This window comes from Trachypithecus francoisi, unplaced genomic scaffold (genome assembly GCF_009764315.1).
Source record: "Trachypithecus francoisi isolate TF-2019V2 unplaced genomic scaffold, Tfra_2.0 Lachesis_group12, whole genome shotgun sequence".
Lineage (NCBI taxonomy): Eukaryota > Metazoa > Chordata > Mammalia > Primates > Cercopithecidae > Trachypithecus > Trachypithecus francoisi.
The window spans coordinates 74,264,893-74,290,894 of record NW_022681457.1 but is presented as its reverse complement, the minus strand read 5'-3'; the positions used below and the strand labels follow the sequence as shown (position 1 = coordinate 74,290,894).

General features: G+C 40.2%; 1 protein-coding gene across 14 annotated transcripts in view; it reads left to right on the top strand.

Annotated features, from left to right (window-relative positions):
* Nucleotides 1-26,002, top strand: part of ELAVL4 (ELAV like RNA binding protein 4) — a 105,197-nt gene that overhangs the window by 29,866 nt on the left and 49,329 nt on the right. For 10 of the 14 annotated variants that reach the window (XM_033226444.1, XM_033226439.1, XM_033226446.1 and 7 more), the window contains exon 2: nucleotides 11,160-11,400. In XM_033226444.1, the coding sequence (XP_033082335.1) occupies nucleotides 11,160-11,400 (241 nt within the window). Of the gene's footprint in view, nucleotides 1-7,939; nucleotides 8,045-11,159; nucleotides 11,401-26,002 lie in introns of those variants that run through there. The other 4 variants (XM_033226447.1, XM_033226445.1, XM_033226450.1 and 1 more) reach the window with 3 other exon arrangements.

The following is a 26,002-nucleotide window of genomic DNA, read 5'->3' as shown; positions in this document are numbered from 1 at the left end:
ATCCAGAGATTATTATTAGGTATTTTAGTTATTTTGTCCACATTAAACCTTCAGAGTTCAGAGGGACTTAGGGAGCAGAATGAGAAGGAATTATTTTCCAATCGATTTTTTTTTTATTAGAGCTGATACTTTTGCAGGAAAGCCGAGCTTGCCCACAAAATTGTATTTTTATTAAAGTGCAAACATTTGTGTTTTTCAAATCTGACTTAAACAAAGAAAGCTTATTGAAAGAATGATACTGTATTTATTTATTTACTGGCCATTTTGGAAAAGAGAACTGAATTATGGGGGATGAAGGAAAGGTGCCCTCATCTTTATAATGTACTGAATGATCAAACTGTCCCTCAGCTCTGGATAGTTTGCTGTAAAAGTTGGTTAAAACCACATACCCAGGGGTCTTATCAGAACTGCATCAGGATGGACACACCAGGAAATCATCTTAGGCCCAAAACGAAGCTCTAAAGAAACACTGTAAAATGTAAAGGAGGCCAGTATTTATTAAGGAGGGGAAATGTGTGTGATGTGTCTGGGGAAGAAGATTAAAACTTGGATTTCTATGAATTTGAGAATAATACCTATGAGATAATAAATTTTGATTATACTTTTCATATCCATGCTGGCCCTGCTATTTTAAGTATTAATGCCTCTTGTTCTCTCCAATGGCTGCTGATTTTTTAAAAACCCTAACTACCACCACTGAGAATACTTTTGGCATGCCTGGTGTTCATCTCCAGAGCAGAAGATGCTGTTTGAAAGAAGGGATGCCTCACGCTTACCTCATTGTTACAAATATAACTTCCTTTTAGATTAAAAAATGCTATATTCTCACTGTAGAAACAAAACAAAGAGTTGACAAATAAACAAGTCATTTGTTTAGGATGTAGGCATTTATACCAGAATAGGACTGTCAGTTCAGTATCAAAACAGGTAGGATTAGTCTGAGTATATACAATTTATATGCTTTTGCTGAAGAGGGGATGTCATTTGAGAAACTCTGAAGGGGACTGCTTAAAAGAAAGGGATATACAAGTGATTTTAATGAATTATTTGTTTGCCTGCCCTCCTCTGCCATCCTCCCAGCTTGAACCCTCTACAGGTAGGGACCAAATTATTTTTGTTTTCCCACCTTCTAGAAGAATGCCTTGGCTTACAACAGCATTCAATAAACTTGTGTTGAATTGAATACACTTGTTTTAAGGATATGCTGAGAATTTATAACCACATAACTTCCCAGAGTAAATAGGTCTTTCAGGTTATTTGTGCATCTGCCCAAAGGTATTATTAAGCTGTCAGCATGTGTTTCTTGGATGGAATTAAATATTTTTTTCTAGAGTTTTCTAGTTACCTTCTGGCAGAATCTACAGAAGCACGGTATGAATGGCTTTGGGGCACATGAGTGCAGTCTTTAACCACAGTCCCCTAGTCCAGTGGTCTTTGTGAGCCATCACCTGTAATTCAGTTGGAAGGGTGGTATTTCCAAGTTCCCTTTTCCTAGAGTTATCAGATCGTCAGTCTCAGCCCTCCTCTTGGGTCCCATTAATAACATATGTCTCTTTCACAGTTGAATCATAACCAGGAAAGTGTTGCATTTCAAGAAAAATATTAACCTGAAGGGACTTGAGCGAATTAAAGCCTCTTGAGAAGAAGGAAGGGAGAGAATAGATTTTATGAGCTGATCTAAGACACTTTAAAGAAATATGAAATTGGGGTGTTGTAAGGACATTTTTAGTATCTTTTAAGGAGCAACAAGAGAAGTGAGGAATTTTACCAAAAAAAAAATAATGTCTGTCTTCAGGAACACAGAGCCTGCTGTGTAATTTTCTAACTTTGGGAATTTGTTTTTCAGGCTTGGGAAGACGGGTGAGATGCAATAGTCTGGGCTCCTGCATACACCAGAGTCTAACATACTGCATGCCAGAATTTTACAAGGGTTAAGTGGGAAATGCCTACAAAGAGAATTAGGACTTTTATTTTTGTTCTCATTAATAATTTAAATCTATTTCTTTAATGGTTCAATTCAGTGACTGCCCTTGGTAAACATTATTCTTCATGCACCTGGGAGAGCTTGTTCTATTACATAAGGGTTAGCTTTATACATATATTTTCAAAAGTCCTTCCAGCATGGTAAAAGAAAACATCTTTACATACTCATTAAAATATTTAATAAAATGCATGTGTGAGTCGCAGATGTACACACCTGAGACATGTTTGCAATTGGTACATACCTTTAACATCTTTCTCATTTCTGGGAATACTGACATTAAAGGTGGCTGAAAGTAGAGGGAAAGGGTATTTGTAAAAGAAACATCATGTTCCTGTGACCTTCTTTGGTTCTTTCCTCTTGATCTTTTTGCATGAATTGAGCAGTGAGGCTATATCTCCGCCAGAAAACCAGGAGTTAAGGACTGCCAAAAGTATGGTGACAGGTGTACAAGGACCCTGCACTGGGTTCTTAGATGATGAATGTCAGTAGTGAGTTCTATATCAGGGCAGGTTCCTGTAATGTAAAGTTGTAGCCTTTGATTTTCCTCATGAAGTAAATCCTGAAAGTAAGTGTAGGTTAACTAGATTAAAATATGTAAATGCAAAACAATAAAGTGGGGTTGTGGGTAGGTAAAGTGGAGGGAATGGGGTAAGACAGGGTTCTAAACCTTGCTATTAAGAAGTAACAAGAGTGTTAGTCTACACTGAAGTATTCCAAAAATGTCACAGGCTTGAATGGGGAGGAACAGTTGGGGGACTTTCCATCTTTATCTTTATACTACCACTTTTAGGGAAAATATTAGGACAAGGACACAATATGGTCTGGTTGGCAGGGTGGTGAGAAGACTACGGTAGCGACAATGGTTCTCCTCCATTGTGAGGAGGAGGATCAATCCTGTAACTCTAGCCTGATTGCCCCAAACTTGAGAAAATTAAAGCTTTGTGAAGAGTGGAAGATGGAAGGAGGTGTAAGAAAGTCGTGAGCTAATGGAATAAATATCAACTACCCAGGAGGCTGAGGTGGGAATCACTTGAGCCTAGGAGTTCAAGTCTAGCCTGGGCAACGTAGAGAGACCCAGTCAAAAAAAAGGAAGGAAGGAGGAAGGAAGGAAGGAAGAAGGAAGGAAGGAGGAAGGAAGGAAGGAAGGAAGGGGAAGGGAAGGGAGAAGGGAAGGGAGAAAGGAAGGGAGAAGGGAAGGGAGAGGGGAAGGGAGAAGGGAAGGGAAGGGAAGGGAAGGGAAAGGAAGGGAAGGGAAGGAAAAAAAGTTTAAGGGAGCTTTAAATACATTTTTAGTACATCTATACACTTTTCAATTTTAGAATAGTCTTGCTTAATATACGTTAAAGATTTTCCTGGTCACAGGACATGCTGCTGTCTGTCCTCTGACATGTGGACCCTTCATCAATAAATATTTGTTTGATTAGTAAATTAATGAATTCTGAGAGCAAGAAATCGTTTGAAAAGAGTGATTTGGAGAGGAAGGAAAGGTTTCACTTTTGATTAATTGCTAATCAGCTTTTCTTGTCTAACTTCCAACCTAGTTTCTTAGGTATTGGTTTTTATCTCTCTCCTTGTTCTCTTCTAATAATATTAGTATCAGTCACCACTAGCACCTGTGGAGGGATTACCATGCCAGGAATAGTGCTGAGTGCTCCATGTACATTATCTCATTGAGTCCTTTTTATACCAGTAAGAGCAAAGGCTGCCCTGAACCACCAGATTCTATTCTTTTCCTTTTGACTCATTAAATAGGGCTGAGACGAAGGTGTGGAGGGGCTGAGTGAAGATGATAGACACTATGTGCTGCCAACATACTTAATTAACAGTTCTCAGCCACCTTGGTGTGAGGTAGGTAATGGGTAGAGGCTAGGTCAGTGGAAGGGCTGGGGTAAGGCTGTATTCTAAACCTACCTACCAAGAAGTGAAGGAGTGCTAGTCTACACAGAGGTGCTCCAAAAATGCTGCAGGCTTGAATGGGAAGAAGCAATTTGGGAACGTTCAATCTGGAGATAATAGATTGGCTTTAGTGAACGTAAAATGCTGTATGCGTGTACATTTTTCTGAGCACGTAGGGCCAAGGCATTCAATAGGTTTTCTGAGGATATAGGGCCAAAGTATTCAATAGTAGACCCATGCCAGCCAAAGGTTTAATCCTCCTGCTTGAATGAGTGCTTTTTTTTTTTTAGGTGGAGTCTCACTCTGTTGCACAAGTTGGCGTGCAGTGGCATGGTCTCGGCTCGCTGCAACCACCGCCTTCCAGGTTCAAGTGGTTCTCCCCCTTCAGCCTCCCAAGTAGCTGGGATTACAGGCACACACACCCACCATCGTGCCTGGCTAATTTTTGTATTTTTAGTAGAGATGGGGTTTCGCCATGTTGGCCAGGTTGTTCTCAAACTCCTGATCTCAGGTGATCCGCTCACCTCGGCCTCCCAAAGTGCTGGGAGTACAGGCATGAGTCACCACTCCTGGCTAATGAGTGCTTCTTAAAATCTACATTTGATGTAGAGATGAAAAGTAGAATGGTAGTTGCCAGGAACTGGGGAAACTAGGGGAATGGGGAGGTATTGTTTAATGGGTATATACTTTCAGATTTACAAGGTGACAAGAATTCTGATGATGGCTGCAAAGCAATATGAATGTACTTAATACCACTGAACTGTACACTTTAAAACGATTTAGATGGCAAATTTTGTTATGTGTATTTTACCACAATTTTAAAAATTGAAAAAATATCTGCATTTGAAATAATATTTAAGTATATGCCTGGCATATAATAGGTGCTCAATAGGTGACTGGTTGCTTATCTGTCCTGTTCTCTTTTGTTATCTGTAAAATGGGGATGATATTACTACTTTATTGGCCTTTAGTTCACAGGGTTGTTTGAGGGATCCACTAAGCTAATGGACATGTAAGGACTTTCATTCATTCTGCAGTCCTTTATCTAGGACGTACCAATTATTAGGCTTTGTTCTACATTCAGGAGATGCTGTAATAAACAAAACAGATGTGATCTCTGTGCTGTGGACCTCAGAGTTCAGGTCATGAATTTTTATGAACTGTGAAGTGCTATACTCAGAAAAGTATGGAGGTAGTCTCCACACGTCTGTTCAAGTGCATTTTTTTTTTCTTGAGACAGAGTCACTCTGTCTCCCAGGTTAGAGTGCAGTGGCACAATCTCAGCTCATTGCAGCCTTGATCTCTCAGGTTCAAGCCATCCTCCCACCTCAGCCTCCCAAGTAGCTGGGACTACAGGCAAGCTGACCACCATGCCCAGCTACATTTATTTTTTGCTTTTTGTAGAGACAAGGTCTCACTATGTTGTCCAGGCTGGTCTCAAAGCCCTGGATTCAAATGATCCTCCCACCACAGCCTCCCACAGTGCTGGGATTATAGGCATGAGCCACCACGCTCTCCCTGTTCAAGTGCATTTCTGTAATATGGCCACCCATTAGTCCTTGCCCAAGAGGACAAGTAAATCCTCATCCAAATGAACGTGCCCATATTGTCACAAGAATACACAAGAGAGGTAATCTGTAGACCTGGGCTCCGATCCCATCTCTGACTCTAACTAGCAGTGTGACCTTGGGCAAGTCATTTCCCTCTTCTGGTCCTCAGTTTCCTCCACTTTAAAATGACAGGGTTGTTGTTCTCTTTTGCACATCCCTAATGTTCTCTTTTGCACATCCACACTGTGAACTCAAGAAGGGCCTGCTCTTTGTCTTTGTTATCTCTGTATCCCCAGAGTCCAGCACAGATCTCGGCTCCATCTCTGTTTGTCTAACATACCCAGATCTAGCCATAGTGGAAATAAACCCTTTTTAAATGTGCGTATGACCTGACATATCCAGGAAGTAGTGTTACAGTTAACTTGGGTAGACAAAAGGAGCCTGGATTGTGTTGAGAAAGGTGGAAGAGAGGGGTGGCTTTTTATTTTCCAGGAGCAGGAGGCTGGCTGAGCCTCCACTCCTTACCTCCCCTCTGCAGAGATAAACGACCATGGTGATGATCCAGCAGCTGCACATCTGAAGCCTTCCCTCTTGCTTTTGTTGTATATTTTGCAGAAAAGAGTGGTGGGAGGGGTGAGGTTAATGTGTTGAGTGTGAGTAATTAGTCATTCAAACCATCGACATTTACAATGACAGGATTTGAGTGCCTACGTTATTGTGCACCGCTCTAATAGTTTATCCCTGAAATTTTCTGCCTGTATAATGTTTCTTAAAATATATCACAGAAACATAAAAGATTTAATGTAGTGCTTTGTACAACCATTAGAGTTTGAAGTCAACTGAACCTCCTCAATGCTCTATCCTGGATGCTGACTGTAATTCTGTTCTTAATTGCTATTCAAATGAGGAAAGAGGGCAAGTCAGGGGCTTGGAACCTGGTCAGCTGCAAAGTTGGCTGTGAGACCCACACAGAATGTTTCATTAAAGTACATATGCACACTTGAGTAACTGATATATTTATTTGCAATGAAAATTGTGCTGTTAGAATATCAAAGGCGTTAGCCTGAGGAATCAAGTGTTCTGATTTTCCCAGCCAGCCTCTGTACTTATTGGAGGATGTGCTTTCCAACAACACACATTTTTTCTACCCCAGTCTGTCCCTCTGTTTCCCAAATAGAGAGTACAGGTGTCCTCTCTTTGAGGTCTGTCGCATAACCTTAAAATGCTGTAGTTTCATATTCATGCATTTAATATCTTTACATCTTGGCAACTTCTCTTATTTTCCAGGTAATGTTTTAAAATCCTCTTGGTTCATTCACATATTAGATTTGATTCTGAAGTGTTACATTTCTGATTTTTTTTTCAGCCTGTGTTGCATCCTAAGATGCATCATTAAGACCCTTGAGGGGTCTTATTATAGGATGTATATTAACACATTTGCAAATGTTTCTCAGCTTTCAGACTGTACATTTTTATTGAGAAAACTCTCTTTGTATGTGTCCATTTGTGTGTTTTCATCTGTTCCTTCTGGATACACAAAAGAATAACTGTGTAGCATAGATGCAGAGCAAAGAGAGCTCTATCTACATTGGATGAGAATGGCTTGGCCTAATTTTCAGATGTGGTCAGCTGAAGTAGCTCAGTAGTGAACATTGTATCTCATGACTCCTTTTAGAAGCTAGTGGGGACCAGTTGGGCTGTCTAATCTACAGATAGAACTCACCTCCAGGAGTCAACATAAATTGGGAAATCCTCATAGAATGTAAGGAGAGCCACAAAGCTGATGGGGGTACTGAAATTACTTTGCTGCAGCCTTGTTACTTCATAGGCCTTCCTGGAGCAGGTGGACCTGTGAGATGTTCACGTGGACAAGCACTGGCTTTCACCACGTGTCTGAAAATGAAAGATGAACCTGACTGTCAGGTGACCTTTAAGAGTTTTGGTCCCACAGAATCTCAGCATGAAATTCTTCCACATACTCCATCATTAGCACTAAATAAGCTGCCTTGTTGTGGGGTATTTTCTAGGTGTTTGTCAGGCAGCTGAAAGAAGGGTAACCTGAGAAAGGTAGAGAACAGAGAAGGGTTTCTAAAGATTGTAGGGCTGGGGGGGTTTTGCCATTAAATCAAACATAGAGGTCAGGCCTCCTGAATATATAAATTCTGATTTTCATGTTCATTATCGAGTTGGCAGTGCTTCTTATGTTTGTTGCCTGGACACCTGACTCAGTGAAGCAGTGAGACAACACAGCAAATGGAGGCACTGCAAAGACCCAGAAGGCCCCACAGCTTGGCAGAACTGAAACCTGCCTCCTAGCCAGGAGTTGTGAGGGTGCTCTATAACGCCATCTCCTTTAGCATGCCTCCTTCCCTGGGGCCCATCTTCCTGATTCTTTTCCTGGACCCTTGCCTCGAAGGCAAAGCGGCTGAGTAGGCTTTGCTGGGTACAACTTCTATCAGTCCTGAGGAGAGCTTGATTTAAGGTTCTTCTCAGAAGCTTTTTGCTTTCTCCTTGCTGTCTGGACCAGCCTTCTAGAATCCTAAAGTTGACCTGAAGCCAAGAAGAAAATTCTGGTGATGGGAGAAGTGCAGCCACTTAAATTACTTACATGATGGTAAAGAATCTTAGATGCTCCCCATCTTTCTCAGTCTGCTTTATTTCCTTGGCTTCTCTTGAGGCTTTCATGTTTTCCTTTTTGTTTCGTTTATCATTTGTGACCATCAGAAGATGAAAGAATTAGAGTAACACTCACCTACGTGGGGCATGATAAGGAATAATCGTTATGATGCCTCTGGGCCCTTTGTATTTTAGACATTTAAAGTACATTATCTCTCATCCTGAAGATAACCCTGCATGGCAAGCTTTTTATTCCAGTTTTGCTGAAGAGGAAACTGCGGCTCAGAGTATTGAAGTAAGCTGCCTTAGATCACACAGCTAATAAGTGGTAGAACTAAGATTTTTCTTTTTCTTTTTTGAGATGGAGTTTTACTCCTGTTGCCCAGGCTGGAGTGCAGTGACGCAATCTTGGCTCACTGCACCCTCTACCGCCCAGGTTCAAGTGATTCTCCTGCCTCAACCTCCTAAGTAGCTGGGATTACAGGCATGTGCCACCACACACACACCTGGCTAATTTTGTATTTTCAGTAGAGACGGGGTTTCTCCATGTTGGTCAGGCTGGTCTTGAACTCCTGACCTCAGGTGATCCACCCACCTCGGCCTCCCAAAGTGTTGGGATTACAAGCATGAGCCACCGCACCTGGCCTAGAACTCGGATTTTAAATCATCTGTTGTCTTGACTCAAACACTCATTCCATTTTTACTATGCCACTCTGCTTCAGATGAAAAAATAAACAAAAACAAAAACAAAAAATGGTTTCTGAACATTGATGAGGATGTGGAGCAACTGGAACTTTCATACTCTGCTGGTGGGAATATAAATGGATACAGCCACTTTGAAATACTGTTGGCAGTATCTACGGAAGCTGAATATACCTACACCCTATGACCCCAAAAATAGAATCCTAGGACTATCCCCAATAGATTATGTACATTTTTCTACCAAAAGACATGTACATAATGCTCATAGCAGCATTATCTATAGTAGTTCAAAATTAGAAACAATCCAAATATTCATCAACAGATAAATAAAATGTAATATTTCCATACAATGGAAATTGCTATGGCAGTGGGAAGAACAGTGTATTGTTACACATAACAGAGCAGATGACACTCCATACATGTATGAAAAGGCACAAAAGAGTATGTGTTATATGATTCCATGTATATAAAGGTGAAAAAAATAGGTAAAACAAATCTGTGGACTAGAGTTCAGAATAGTGGTTACCTTTGAGGGGTGAGGTAAGTGACGGGGTGAGAACCTGAGAAAGGCTTTTGGGGTGCCAGTCATGTTCTATATTGTGATCTGAAAGGTAGCTACCAGTTGTGAATTGTGTTCACTTTGTAAACATTCTTTGTGTTGTACCCTTAAGATTCATACACTTTTTTACATGTATGTTATAGTAAATGAAAATGCTTCCCCCCCAAATCCTCTGAGCGGGCAAATGGTAATAATAATGGAAGCTACTAGTTATCGGATGTCTGCTATGCCTTGGTTTCGTCATCTATAAGATGTAAAGAATATTGGAATATGCCTCATCGCCTTCTTGTGAGGAGACAATGAGAGAAGTCACATTGGATGATTGGCAGACTAACTAATAAACATCAGTGACTGTGGTTATGTGCCCACCTCTGTTCTGGTGCTTTACATAAGTCATATCACTGGATCGGTCCTTACCGCTTTGCAAGACAGGTGGCATTGTTACCATTTTTCAAATGAGAAAAATGAAGGCTCTTAGGGTTTAAGTCCCTTGCCCAAGGTCACACAGCTAGTAAGTGGCAGAGCATGATTTCATTTCCAAAGAGTTGATGATCAATTTCTGAGGAGATGGAAGCCATTTTATGATGGACAAATAGAGGATGGTGATAAGACAAAATGGAAAGTTGCAAATTATGGGCTGAGTTTGGGGCCAGGAAACCCGGGTGCAGGCCTGGACTTTGCCCTCATTTTTCTACGATAACAGAGAAGTAATTGGACATCTCTGGGCTTCATGTCCAATGTGAGAGGGTTGAGCTAGATTTTGTTCCCTTAGGCGCCTTCCGGCTCTGCAATTTTGCAATTCTCCATGTTTGTCATCCCATACAGGGCATCTTCATGACCTAACTTCATGAGCTTAAACTCATTTTTCTTATAAAACCCTATTCTAGCATCTTCTCAGAACTTTCCCTGAATCTCCCTATCCTGTAAGCAGAAGTAATTGCTTCTGTATTGCATGGTCATTGCCCTACACCAGCTGTTTACCTGTCTGTGTCCTCTATAGGCTATTAGCTCCTTGAAGATAGGGATTCATTCATTTCTTTATTCTCATGCATGCTGCCTAGAACATTCACACCAGCCAGAAATCTTTGTTTAATTAAATATTTTAATCAAGAGAAAGTCCTTTTTGAGTAATATGTGAGTGGACAGCCTCAGGCAGTGCCGGACCTAAGGTGGAGACCTAGAGAAAACTTTGCCTCCATGTTTTTTGTTTTATTAGAGGTCTGGGAGAAACAATAACAGAATGGCTAGATTAAAAAAAAAAAAAAAAAAAGTCCTTAGAGGACTTTGCAGCTCCCTAGCATGTATCTATAAAAATCTAAAGTTTGATCAGTGAGTAAGCATCAGTGAAAATTTAAACCCTTCCCATATTGAACAACCCCACTTAATTTAATGTCATTTTATTTTATGAGATAGTTAATAAACAGGTACTGTATTTGATCTTGTGAGTGTAGTCCTCTATATTTAGCTTTTTCAGCTTTAATGGAACTATAATTTTAATCATGATTATTACTTTACATTTTAATTATAATTTGGTGTGGCTTAAGTATACATTTCTGAGAGTGATTGTGTAATGAAAACAGGAATTAGCTTTTCATTAACAAAATAATGGGAGAGTTCCTACTGCATTCTAGTCTGTGTTCAAAATCTATGGGCTGGCCTAAAAATAGAAAGGGGAGTTTAACATTTTGGTTAAAAACATGCTTCTAAACTGGCTGTGTTCACAACCTGGTCTCTTGCTCCATCTTGCTTTATCTTCTCTTTCTTTTCAAAAAAATAAATAAACTTTTAAAAGAGACTTTGATTGTGTCTGAGATTTCAAAAGTCTTTTTCAATTGTTTTTATTTTTATTTAGATAATTAGCACCATGGAGCCTCAGGTGTCAAATGGTCCGACATCCAATACAAGCAATGGACCCTCCAGCAACAACAGAAACTGTCCTTCTCCCATGCAAACAGGGGCAACCACAGATGACAGCAAAACCAACCTCATCGTCAACTATTTACCCCAGAATATGACCCAAGAAGAATTCAGGAGTCTCTTCGGGAGCATCGGTGAAATAGAATCCTGCAAACTTGTGAGAGACAAAATTACAGGTATGCACAGGATTTGAAGCTATGTTGTTCCATTAGATGTGCAGATCTTAGCAGAAATGCACATGTGTGATGATGCACCTGAGTGTCTATATCATGTACCCTGCTTGCAGGATGGCACGGATACACAGTCATAAACTTACACCACATACACCACATAAGACCTTATTGTAGATTGGTACTGCTGGGAAGCAGATGAAGATTTTGGCACATCTTCATCTTCATGTAAAATGATCTTTTGATTTTGTCTCCTTTTATTCTTAATCATCCATTCCCTCCCTTTGTTCTATACTTTCCATTCCCACACTCTGCTCTCCCTATACTTTACACTAGTTTTGTTCATGTATTCTTCTCCTCTCAATATTTGCTTCGTGTGTGCCCAATGTTCTTCCAAGTGCCTGAAACAAGTGTTTTAAAGGGGGCCACTGTGGATGTGTGGACGGTTGACACAACTGCCCTTGTCCCTGGGGAGAAACAGGCCCTAAGATTAGCAGATTATTCTGGAATACAACTACTCTGCAGTAGGAGGGAGATACTTAATGAAGATCTGCATTTGAGGATTTTGTTTTATGTCATCTGTCCATTTTGAAGATGTTCTTTAAGAAGTGAGGGAATTTTTATTTGAAAGAATCAACACCCTGTACAACTTCAATACATGAGATTTTTAGGTTCTGATTTTTTCCTAATTGACAGCTATTCATTGAGAACCAAATTTTGCCAGACACTGACACTATAATTCTTTGGGGGAAAGTTTCCCTGTAATCTTATTGGCAGTGAGAATATTTTCTTAGAGATATATTAGGCTACGTAATGATGGCAGTGAAGCTGCTACTGTGTGATACTCCACTCCTGAAATCATTCATATCCAACTTTGAATACTTGTCAGTTTTGAGTATTGACTTTTGTTTTCTTTCTCTAGACAATTTAATTAATCAGCAACTGTCCTATAGTTTTTTTTTTTAAAAAGGAAGCTGTGTCATTAAAATAGGGATATACATCATCTTTATTTTAAATCAGAGAATACATTCTATATGTGTGCATGTAATTATATATATTCTTCTGTTCTCATAATTCACATGTAAATTTGTTCCCCTTATAAATTAAGTAGTTTGCAAAATCATAAAACTTAAATACCACTCCCACTTTCCAAAATATAAGTCACATAACGCTCCAGATATAATTTTCTTATTTGAAAAATTGTAAGATAATGCTTGTCTCAAAGGGCTTATTGTGAGGATTAAATGAGAGACTAGATATATTGCATCTAGCACAGTGTCTATTGCTTAGTGGTGCCTCAGTAAATACATCTATTATTATAAGTACAGCTAGTATGCTTCAAGGAAAGTGGCCAGAGCAGAAAAAAATATATCTATCAAGTTCTCCAAATAGGGCCAGGCTTTGATGATCTTGTACCAGAGCACTGGAACATCTATCCTTAAACAGAATTTCCCATACGTTCAGAAAGCCAATATTTAGATTCCTGAATAATCTTTATGTAATAGGATGATAATTCAAACCAAATTAAAACCAGTTAACCATATGATTCTTCCTCCTACTCCTATATAGGAAATGTATTTTTAGTGTAGCCTTACCTTCAAAATACAGAGTCTGCCAGCTATATTAGTGAATATTATTAATCACCTTTTCAGAATTCCTTCAGAACTGTAGTGAGATTTTTGAGAAGTACTGATTCATGGTGTTGTTCCTTGTTTTCTAAAGACACATGTTTAAACAAGCAGATTCCTTTACTGAAAGAATGCTAATTTGGTAGTTCACCGAGTGGATTTGAATAGGAGTGACAGCTTCGAAGACAGCCTTTAATTTGGTATACAAAACCAAAATTGTCAACTTTGGTTTGTTTAGCACCCTCTCCAGCACAAGCAGAGACATACAGTAGCATCTGAGCTTAAAGAAGAAACTTATGGGGTTGAAAGCAGAAATACAATTCAGGCATAAATTTGTAATTATGCATCCTTCTTAAATTCAGGCCCAAAAAATTTTTATTTGTAGAGACCTTATGGGAATGAGGCAGAGAAATAGAGAGAGAGACCAGAGATATTTGCCCTCATTTGGTAGCAGTGTTTAATAAAAGTAAAACTTGTGGTTGTAAAGAGTGCTTATTAAATTCTTCATTTACACTACCTAATTAATTCTAGCATTTTAAATTAACAGTGAAACTAGTCCCTGCTGTACCATTCCATAGATGCAGCATATTTCCTCCATCCACCCGTTGTTCAGGTTTAATTGGCTATGCTAAAAGGCAGAGAAGGAGGGAAAGATAGGGCTGTGGGGAAATGGAGAAGGAGTGGGAATCGCTCTAGTGGAGGACCTCCCCGAGGCCAACATTTGGGGTTAGGTCACAATGCAGACTGGAAGAGGTGAGGTATATCACACTAGGCAAATGGAGACGCTGCAGCTGGTGGTTCAGAAGTCAGGGTAAATGACATCATGGGTATTTTTGTTGCCCTGATTTTTAACATCCCAGTCCCCCCTTTTCCTCCAACACCTCCTACAGATCTCAATGCATCTCGATCCTGTGAAGTTTACAAGGAGTTCTAAATATCCAGTGGGAGGATTGGGGGGTGGGAGGTGGCAAAGAGATAAGAATTCAAGATTAAGATTTTCCAGCCCCAACCACTCCCTAAGAGAATGTAATGGATTCCCTTAGAAGGTTCTGGCTTCTGTAACATTAAAATCTCTTTAGAGAGAGAGGAAGTGACTCTGTTGATAGCCTTACCAGCAGGCTAGATTCATCCCTGGCTGTGAATTGTCAATGAATTCTCTGTTTGAGAACAGATAGAAGAAATTTGGGCGTGGACTTAAGTGTTATGTGCTGAGGACATAAACATCACCATTTATCAAGCACTTCCTCTGTGCTGGATACTTGCTAAGTGCTGGACATACCCTATTTCATTTAACATGGAGAACAGCTTCTATTTTCTTAGATGAGGAAACTGAAGCTTAGTGATTTCCCCAGGCAACACAGTTATTAGCAGGTGGTGGAGCTGGGAGTCACCCCTAGTTTCCAAAAGCATGATTTTATTTGGAGACATGTACAGGGTAAAGACCCTGCCTAACCCCCACTTCATAACCCAATGCAACATTGTGTTCTTCTGAGCAGAGGTTGTTGGGCACCCTCTGGAGAGTCTATCTAATGCACCATGGCTTTAAACAAGACTCAGGTGTATAAAGGGAGGCAAAGATAACAACATTTATCATCCTCTGGGGATATAACTCAGCCTTTGTCTTCCTTTAGAGTAGAACCAAATTTACTGAAAATGCCAGTTTTAAGATACTTTTGGACATCTCTGTTACTTATCTTCTCAGAGACATTACATTTTTCTTTTTCCAACTGGGAAAGGACACTTATCAGGATAATCCAGGTACCAGGGAGAAGAAAGGCATATCCTGAGTTGCTTTTGTGTACATCCATGACACATGATGGCATTGGAAACTAAGTCTTTAGTTTTTCTTCTTCATCTACCTGCAGTCTCTGCTGCTGGGAAAAAAAAAGGAAGTGGCATGTGACCCACTGAGTTCATGCAACCTAGAAACTCTGGCAAAGAACACCAAATACCTGGTAGAAATTATGTTATTCCCATGGACTCCAAGGAGTTGATTTACTTTCTTATTTTTATTTTTTGTTTTGTTACCATTTTGGTTTTGTTTTGTAAACATTGAGATTGCCTTACTGAATGCAAGTTCCTATGTGATCAGTATTTTAGGGGCGAAAACATGTGACTTGACCAAGGCAAGGTTAGGTAGCTCAGGGTATGTCTTCAAATCAGCAGAGCTGGATTATTATTATTATTTATTTGCCTTTTTTGCATTTTTATAAGTGTTTATCTTGTTACCACCCCAAAACAAATAAGGAAAGAAAAAAAAGAAAAATCTCTAGAAAGAAATTAGGCAGGGTGCAGTGACTCACGCCTGGAATCCCAGCACTTCGGGAGGCCAAGGCAGGTGGATTACCTGAGGTCAGGAGTTTAAGACCAGCCTGGCCAACATGGTGAAACCCTGTCTCTACTAAAAATACAAAAATTAGCTGGCCATGGTGGTGGGTGCCCATAATCCCATCTACTCAGGAGGCTAAGGTAGGAGAATTGCTTGAATCTGGGAGGCGGAGGTTGCGTTGAGCTGCACTGCACTCCAGCCTGGGCGACAAGTACAAAACTCGGTCTCAAAAAAAAAAAAAGAAAAGAAAAAAGAAATCAGTGTAAGACAGCAAACAGTTTTGACCTGCCTCTTTACATTGTGTGATTATTTGCATCACAGTGATAAAAAAGAATTATATTTTTACCTCATGTCACTCTCTGTGTATCCATGCAGTGTACTTTTTTTTTTTTTTTTTCGAGTTGAAGTCTCACTCTGTCTCCTAGGCTGGAGTGCAGTGGTGCGATCTCGGCTCACTGCAACTTCCACCTCCTGGATTCAAGTGATTCTCCTGCCTTAGCTTCCCAAGTAGCTGTGACTACAGGCACCCACCACGCCCGGCTAATTTTTGTATTTTTAGTAGAGACGGGGTGTCACGGTATTGGCCAGGCTGGTCTCAAACTCCTGACCTTGTGATCCACCTGCCTCGGCCTCCCAACATGCTGAGATTACAGGCGTGAGCCACTGCACCCGGCCACAGTCTACTTTTTAAGAGTAGTTTTCTATTCATTTCAAGTGAGTGTGAGCTCTGAAGGGGATTTTTTGAGGACAGGACAGACCAAACTGAACATTATCAATAACAAAACTGAATCTACTAAGAGACAAGTATATGGAACATGCTATTAATACATAAGTGCTATGGGTGGTTTGAAGAGGTAAGGTTGGTGTTAGCTGGAGCTGTTGGGGAAAGTTTAAAAGATAGGGTAAGGATTTAGGTAGAGGAAAGAAAGGCAAAGGAATAGAGCTAAAATTTTAGTCAAAGAACAAAAGCATTTTGTGTTCCTCTGTGTTTTGGACAAAAGAAGTAGAGCTGGAACGTGTCTCTTTGGAAGCAGTGGTCTAATATGAAGCAGCATGGCCAAATGAAGTTAAGCATAGCAAAAAATTAAGTCAGTTAGAGTTTTACCCCAATGGACAAAGACAACATTTCCTAAACACCACTTCTAATCCATGTCTTCATTTCTTCCTTTATAATACATCTCTTTGGTTTAATTAATATCATTTAGTGGGAAAAGAATAAGGCCAAATAAATAACCTTTGCTACTGTGGACAAGAGGGTGGATATTTTGCTGCTACCTTTGTATCTGAATTTACAACCTAAAGAAACCAACTTTGTTGGTTTAAAGAAACCAACTCAGTTTTGATGCAGTAACATTGGGTAACTTGTGTTCTTTCTCAAATTTCTGAAACAATCCTGTGTGTGTCTCTCTCAGTAGGAGAGATGTGGGACATGGACCACAGCAGTGGCGACAGTATCTATCAGAGCATCTAGGCCTTGAGTCACGACAGAGTGCAGTCTATTGGGTTGAAGAGGAGAGGGGAGTGAGGGCTCTGGATTGTTTTAATGTACCTTATATACTTTCATGTAGTGGACTATAGGAGCACTATGGGAATTTGGTTGAATTTTACTTCTGAGATAACTGTATAAACAATAAAAGGCTCTGAAAAATCCTAAGATATAAAAATTCCTTAAACTTACTCCCAAAATGTGAATTCATCCCCAAGGTGAGTTTATTGGCATAATTTCTTACAACACCCAGCAGACATATAAGAATAACTGCAGCAGCTTTTATTTTTTATGTGTGTCTTAATGTGTGTACTGGGCACTATAATAATGCTTTAAATATAGTAGCTCATTTAAATAATAAATCAAGTTATCTTGGAGAATCGTAATGGCCAGTGCTTTTGAGAACTTACTGTGTGCCAAACATTGTGCTGAGATCAGTAGACGGAGTCTCATGTAATCCTCAAGATGGCCACTTTACAGATGCAGAAACTTGAACTTAGGAGTAATTGAATTACTTGCCAACGTGACTTAGCATCCAAGTTAAGGGAGCTGGTACTTGAACCCAGCACTGCCTAATTGTGAATTGTCGAATTTATACTTTATCTCTGTCAGTTTACCCCAAAATACTAAACTGACTCCTACCCTTTACAAACCAACTCAGCTTGTATACCTAGGGAATGAAATTTTTTAGTACAGGGAAAACATAATTAGAGCTCAGAATCTTTTGTTTTGGAAGATAGCATACTGTGCATTAAAAAGATAATTTTTTTGTATTAAACAGGTCACTGCTTAGCTAAACAAAGAAGACTAGACTTGGAGTGTTTTTTTTTCACTTCTGATATTCTCTTGTCATGAAATACTCTTCAGTATATTCACCTTTTCTTTATTGTGCAAGCACTGTATTAACATGGATGCTGTCTACAATTTAAGCATAATAAAAACCCAGCCTCATTTAGGCATATCCAAGAAAATCCCAAGATATTGATTAGCTAAATGAACTTTTCTATATGCACATCAGAAGGAGAGTCATTAGTGATGGGAAGAGTACAGCAAATGGTAGCATTTATCAGCGTATTTTGCTGCTGATTTGGAAAATGTGCTTACTACAATGTGACGTGTCTCCTGAATTCAGAGGAAAATCAGGCAGATTTGCATCTGTCATTTTATTTATCACCTCCCTGCAGTCATACATATTCTACAAAGAAGAATAAAAGAGTTTTGATTTGTTGACTTGGGAAGGGGGGTTGGTTATTGTTGGAGGTGAGTGGAAAATTTTTAGGTATGGAGGAGATTTGGCAGCCTAATGGGGTTACAAAACAGGAGAATTGGAGTCTGCCTTATTAAGGGGAACTTGAAGAACGTCAGAACATTAAGTGCAAACAGTAAACCATGTAATCATTGTGCTTCTTACACACTCATCAAGGGGAATCAGAGACTTTCCATCCTTTCTAATTAGGGCAGGTTGGCAGTAGAGTGGAGCTGTGAGGTTTAGGGTTTGTGCCGGTACATTATGCATCTTCCGACACAATTTTTTCCCAGAATGGCAGTAGTCAGGATTACAGACCAGGTATGGTTTCCTTTTGCCTCCTGGCTGTGTTCCCCTTCATCTTACCTTCCAAATCAGACAGTTCTGCCCCGCTTCCGAACTCAGATAACCGTAGGAAAGTATTCTCACATCCCAGGAGAGATGTCTCAAAGGATTTTTACCTAGGATGTGAATCAGGCTGGGTATTTTAAGAATTTTCTATTTCTGTACTTTAGCTGACTGTTTGGTTCGTAAGACCAATTCCCTGTTCACGCAGCCTTCTCTTCTTCCCCCAACACACACACACACACCCCCACACATTCACTCACTCACTCCTCCCTTCTCTGTAGAATGGCCTGGTTGATTGAGACTAGGAACTAAGGAGGAAAGTAATGTCAAACTGAAATTTCCACACATTATCTAAAAATGTAATTCATCAGCTTCAGGGTAGGAGGAAAGTGCTTTCTGAAATGTGTTAATGGGAAATTCATTTTCTTCTTGTCTTCTGTGAGGTGTAGTAGTGGTGATTTCTTTTTTCAATCTGCCCCTTCGCCCCCATTCCACATCTCCCTGACTGCTCTTAACTGATAAACTCTGTATCTGTGTTTATTCCTCGTAAGAACTAAAGATCTTTAAGTTGTCTTTTTGTTTTTTCTACAGTCCCCAAATTGAGCTTTGATAGGAGAAGATATTTCTAGTTTGGAGAGAAGATAAAATTCAGATAGAGATCATATATTTGTATAAGGTTTTTACATTTGTAAAACATTTTCAATCAGCCAACAGTATTTATTTAGTGTCTACTCTGTCAGACCAAATAGATGTTATTCCCTTTCCTTCCCTTCTCTGAAATTCTGTATCACTGTCTGTGAGGAGGTCAAAATGGATAAGACCTAGTTTGTGCCCATGTGTTGCTATGGGACCAATGAGTCAGGGAAACCAGAACAAATGACAGCCCTTCATGAAAGTGTGGAAGAGATGGGGACCTGGCTGCTTATTATGCATATTAACTACACATCTACCTTTGCTGTTTTGTGGCTGGGGGCAAGAGGGGAGTGGAGGTTGTTTTGTTTTGTTCTTCACCAGGGCCCAATCTTACCCTTCCTTGGTCCTGGCTATTAATGTCATTGGAAGAATAGTGAAAAAGGATTCATAATGATACAATGAAGTTGGAGGTTTGATGGAATGCCTACTATGTGTCAGCTACAGTGCTAGGCATATTACAGATGTCATCTCATTGAAGCTTTATATCAGTGTTGCTTAATCAGTGATTTTATTCCCATTTTGCAGATGCACAACCCAAGACCTAGAATTAGTCAGCTGGTGAGTGGGGTTAGGGCATCTGACTGCAAAGTCTATGGTCTTTCTGTTACCTTACCACTGTCTGTGCTGAATGAAGACAACATCAGTTATGGGTGTTCAAAGGAGAAAAAATGACAATGGACTGAGATTCTCTAAGCAAGTGTCAAAGAAAAGCGAGCCTTCAGCTTGGCCCTGAATTTGGCAGAGATTAGATTGTAGAAGACCAGTCAATGCAGAGGAGGCAGCTGAGCCAAGCTTCAGACACGTTGTTATGGAATGAATGTTTATGTCTCCCCAAAATTCTTACGTTGAAGTTCTAACCCCCAATGTAATTGTGTTTGGAGATAGGGCCTCTGCAGAAGTAATTAAGGTTAAACGAGGCCATAATGGTAGAGGCCTGATCTGATAGGATTAGTGCTCTTATAGGAAAAGGAAGAGAAACTGGAGTTTTCTCTATACACATGCAACAAGCAAGAAGGCAGCTATCTGCAAGCCAGAAAAAGAGCCTTCACTAGACCCCAACCATGCTAGCACCCTGATCTTGGATTTCCAGACTCCAGAACTGTGAGAAAATAAATTTCTGTTGTTTAAGCCACCCAGTCTGTGGTATTTTCTTATGGTAGCGCAAGCTGCCTAATACAGACATCTTCAAGAGATAGTGAATAGAACAGGCAGGACTACTCTGTCGGGTAAGTGAGGATACCACCTTTGTGTCAGTGAAATATCTGAAGCTCAGAGACGTTAAGTAATTTATCCGAGGTCACAGTTAATAAGTGGTGGAGCTGAGATTTGAACCCAAGTCTGATTCTGAGGTCTGCGTTCCTTCTACTTGACTAGTAACTAACTCTGCTTAACACAGAAGGAAGTTGACAGCTTTCACACTTCCCATGGCATCTGTGATCTGAGAATCATTATTTGTCTCTCTAAGGTGATGTACCCATTTGCTCAGTGACTTGCTTTCCACCTACTTCAAGTTCTTGCGGATTTCTAAGTTTAGTTTTCTGCATGTCCCTTATTTTGTAGTTGAATGTCTGGTGAGATGCAAGGCCTCATAAACACAAAGTGGACACAGCTAGCTAGGTTAATAACTCTAATTCCTATGGCCGCTAATGGGATTTCTCATCACAAACATCTGGAATCAGATTAAATAATTTTATTGGTGGTATAAGCATAAAATGTACACTTAGCGATCCCTGATATTTGCCCTTTGTGTTTGTTTTCAGAGGCTTTTGTACTCAGTACTTCCTTTGACGAGTCAAGAGCACTTGACTTCTTATTTTTCTTGCTCTTTCTTCCTCTCTTCTTTTCTTTGCCTGGTTTGTTGTTGTTGTACTTTGTGTGTGTGTGTGTGTGTGTGTGTGTGTGTGTGTGTTTTGTCCTGCTTCCTCTCTCTGCCTTGTTTTTTGACATTTCACTTTGATCAAAAAGGATTTGTATTGGCTTATTAGATAGTATGGAAAAAACTAAAATTGAAATAGCCATCAAATTTTTTTAAAACAGGATAGAAGTAAATGAATATAGAATGGTAAAAGGAGACCAGAGGAAAATTAGTAAATTAAATGTGATTAAATGCCTCAAACGGACCACCTAGTTTGAGTTTCTTTACATCAAGGAAACATGAATGGTGACAACTTTGGTTCCTTTCTCAAGTGGTTACCAGAATCCCAACCCCACACGCTTTCCCACCACTGGCCCTGTAGCCCTTTCTCTGAATCGACAGGCCTCTGATTGCGGAGACACTTGCCCACTATAACGCAAGATTGGATAGAAAACCTGGAATCACATACATGGAATTTTCCTCATCTTTCTTGCATGGGTCCATTTTGGATTGATTGACTTGCTTTTTACAGCTAGGGCAGGCAGTAACTCAGAGAAGCTGCCTGAATGGAGTTCTTGTTTTTATTAACATAAGGTATAAACAGTGTGCCCTATGGAGGAGGTGGTCTGAAGCAGGCCTTCCTTGCCTGCTGCCCTGAACTGAGGTATTACTGGGGTATTACTGCTTTCTGAGTCACTTCAGTCTTTCCTCTCCCTTCAGACCCCAAGTCTGGACATGCAGGAACTTCAGTTTTCAGCTTCTGTCTTTCTGGTGAGGGTTTCTGCAGTGAGTTCTGTCTAGTTCCTCGTTGCCCAGAGCCCTGAGCTGGACAACAAACAGGAAACTCAAATGTCACTCTCATATCCTGGTCCTAACTGTGGAAACTGGAGCTAGTCCTCAGCCACCTTTGCTTTTCCCAGTGCCCCTCACCAGTCAATGGACACAGATCGCCCTCTAAGTACGAAAGAGAGAGAGCACTACCCAAGAGCTCCACACACCCCAGCACACACACACATCCCCCAAACACTTTTCTGGCATGCATGTGTGCACACAGGCACACACACACACAATCACACACACACACACATCCCCCAAACACTTTCTGGTCACAAATACCAAACACAGTGCATCAGAATAACCAGAATTGAGGCAGACTTCACTGAAAGTCCTGCCTTGCCTTCCCCACCCCTGTACTTGATAGATGTATTTGAAACCTTGTGTATGTCATGTTATCCCTTTGGATCTCCATTTCCTCAATATACAGTAGAGAAGATAAATCTTAACCCTACCTTCTTCGGATGGTACTTGTGACTTCAAACCAGGTGATACATGTGAAGGCACTTTGTAAACGAAAGCAATCTATAAATGGGTTGCTCCTACCTCATAACTCCTAACCACTTCTCACCAAGGGTGTTAGCCCTGGGCCAACAGATGGATAAAGCGGGAGGAGAGGTAAGGTGGATGTCTGTTCCTGGTTCAATGTTAGGTTATGTAATTCCAAGTAGGAAGTAGGAGATGGCATCTGAGAAGGCAGGAGAATAGAATGGGAACTTACATTTACTAAACACGCACTAGATGCCAATGTTAGGTGTTGCCTTATATTTGTCTCATTTAATCCTAACCACATCTACTGTAGGTATTTAGACAAGGAAACCAAGGCTCATGGAGTTTAACGTGACTAGCCTAAGATCACACAGCAAGCAAGTGGCCAAGTCGGCTGCATACCCATGTCTGTCTGCCAGTTGGGACGAGAGACCTTCACAGAAAGGGTTTCCCACATTCTTGCTGTTTCATCCTGAGTCACGAATGCGGCTGTAGGTTGTATTCCAGTAAGCCTCAGGAATAGCTACAGAAATAATGAACACCAATTTCAGTGGTTCTGGAACATTGTAAATGAAAGCCTTTAGTTCAATAAGATGCTCCTCCATTTACAATGGGATTATATCCCGATACACCATCATAAATTGAAAATATCATAAGTTGAAAATGCATGTAATACTCTGGTAAACCCATTGTAAAGTCAAGAAATCATAAATCCAACCATCGTAAGTCAGGGACAGTCTGTAGTTGAATATGTCAGGATAATTTCTGAGATTTTGTTTTAAATTAGGCCACTTTTATGAGTGGTAACATGATAAAGTGGAAGGATCCACCAAGCTCTTGTTCTCAGGCTAGCTATGGGACTTTTGGTGGATCAAGTCATTCTGTGCCTCAGGTTGTTGTGCATAAAATGCAGATAATACTGACTTTTCACACCTTTCTGTGTGTTGTGAGATCAGATGATTTGCTAATGTGCTGGTAAATTCAGGGTATTACTGTGGTCACCTATAAGATAGGACATTGTAAGCAGGGGATTTATGAGGGTAAAACAAACACTTAAACCCCCTGTGATAAGCTATCTTTCCTTCCTAGTCTGCCTTCCAGATGTTTTGTTCAGTTATCTATGTACATCTCAACAAAAGCTGATTAACTCTCTCAGACATCAGTGTCTAACTGTTATTAATGCTCAAGCTGATCAAATTACAATGCCACAGATCCTACTTGTGCTGTTAATATTAGATTTTGGATTCCGGTCTACAATGAATGATTTTTCCTCCATGCATTGGGAAAATTGGTTAGCAGAGTTCATAAGAAAGTTTAATTAGCAGGCTGTTTGTGAAAATAGCGGCTGTGAGTCATCATTCAGAATGAACTAACATTTCTCAAGCTTGAATTTGTTCTTCTGTTCCTGGAGCAGCCACATAGGATCCTTGTGTTTGGGAAGCTGGTGTCCACATGTTGCCCATTTGAATGGCACCATGTAATAAAATAATCAAAACATCACATTTTAAAAACCAGAGAGGAAGTGGAGGTATAGGGTGTTTGTATATATGGATACGTGTATCTGTGTCTGCTAAGGGAATATTTTGGGCCTAAGCTAATCCAGCACTGTGCTAGACAGGATAGTCTAGTGATTAAGAGCTAGACTCCCTATGTCTACATCTCTGCCTTACCGTTTACTAGCTGTATAACAGGCAAATTCTTAACTTATCTGGGCCTCAGGTTTATCATTTATAAAATAGGGATATTGATAGGATGATTGTGAACATTAATTTATGTACACTGCCCAGAACAACACCTGGCATATAGTAATATAATTCTTACAGCAGTTCTGTGAGATGTAGGTATTATTAGCTCCATTTTATAGATAAGGAAACAGCTGTGTGATCTTGGATAAGAAACTAACTTATCTAAGATCACACAGCTTCTAAGTGGCAAAGTTGAACCAATGTTTATTTGACTCCAAAGCCTCTGTTTTTATTTACTATACTGTACTAGCTTCCAGGGTCATATGCCTAGTTCATTAAGTGTAGATACTGTGTGTGTGTCTGCATGTGTGTATGTGTGTACCTATGAGAGTGTGTTCCTGCTTGACTATCCATGCAGCCACACACAATTGTTTGGCATTTTTTTCCTTGGGTCTTTGGTTCTCCTAGTGAAACTTCGGGAGCTCACTGCTTTCTACTCACACAGTGAGCTAGAACCAGACTTGTACAACTTGTACCAAAATGAAAATGTGTCTTCAGATGTCTGACTCCCCTCCCCACTATGCACTGCTGTCCTATGTCTAGATTATCCCAGAAGCAAGACTGTGTGATGTCATCTGAGAAGCCGAATCATAGACTGTCACAGTGAAAAGAGACCTTAGAAGTATTCCATGGCAGCCAGGCCCAGTGGCTCACGCCTGTAATTCCAGCACTTTGGGAAGCCAAGGCAGGTGGATCACGAGGTCGGGAGTTTAAGACCAGCCTGGCCAAAATGGTGAAACCCCATCACTACTAAAAATACAAAAAAAGCCAGGCATAGTGGTGGGTGCCTGTAATCCCAGCTACTCGGGAGGCTGAAGCAGAGAATTGCTTGAACCTGGGAGGCAGAGGTTACAGCAGTGAGCCAAGATCGTGCCACTGCATTCCAGCCTGGACAACAGAGCAAGACTCCTTCTCAAAAAAAAAAAAAAAAAAGAAGTATTCTGTGACTTGGTCTTATTTTCAACTGGTCCCGTTGTTATATCAGGAATTACAGTTCAGTTTTGGGGACCAGATCCCACACCTTAGGTAAAAATCTTGAGACGGTATTCAGTCTTGTTTCAAAGGGTAATATTCATTTAAGAATTCCATCTAAAAATCTTTCCCAAAGGTGATCTCATCTCACACTAGGCATTTTTTTTTTTTTTTTTTTGAAAAGTATTGAGTACTGAGCACATTCTGGGTATGATTCAAACCGTGGGTTCATTTGGTGTCCTGACTGTCAGGGTGACATTTCATTTTCCATTGCCTGGGAGAGCTGAGCCATTAGAAGGTGTTCACATTTTGCAATCTCACTCATATTCCTGGGCACTCCTTCATTTTCACATCTGCCAGGTACTTGACTCCATGTAATGAAGCTGGTCATTCTTGCTTGGTGTAGCCATTTCCCAAGAATCCCCAGCTGTTTAGAAAATCAAAGAAGATGACTTTCCCCCGCAATGTCTACCCTAAAGACCTATTTCTGCATGAGTTGTTCTTGAGTTTTTATCTTTATTTTGCCTTATTTCCTACCTGCAAATTAAATAGCAATGAAAAGGGAAAACATACTTTTGTTTCTTGTTTTTTTCTTCTTCATGGATCTGGGAATTTCTTTCTTTTTAAACATTTGTTGAAATCAAGCTAAGCTGTTAGAACATGGTGGAGAGCTTTATGCCTGGCACTTTACTGTCAGCGAACTCCTTGATGATAAGGACAGAGGTGTCCATTTCTGCATTTCATACAAATATTAGTAGTAGATCCAAGGCCAGAGAACCCCTTAGCATTATTTCAGAAAGGACACGCTGACAGAGGTTTTCAAACAAAGTCCTTCAGCCAACATTTGACATCCTGACTTATCACTGAATGGACAAGTTATTTATCTCATCTCCTTGAGTGAGAGCCATAAATGTCTTTTACTTTGAATAAGGCAGTTTTAATGGATTTATATTCAGTTAGTGTTTATGAAGTATTACTCTGTG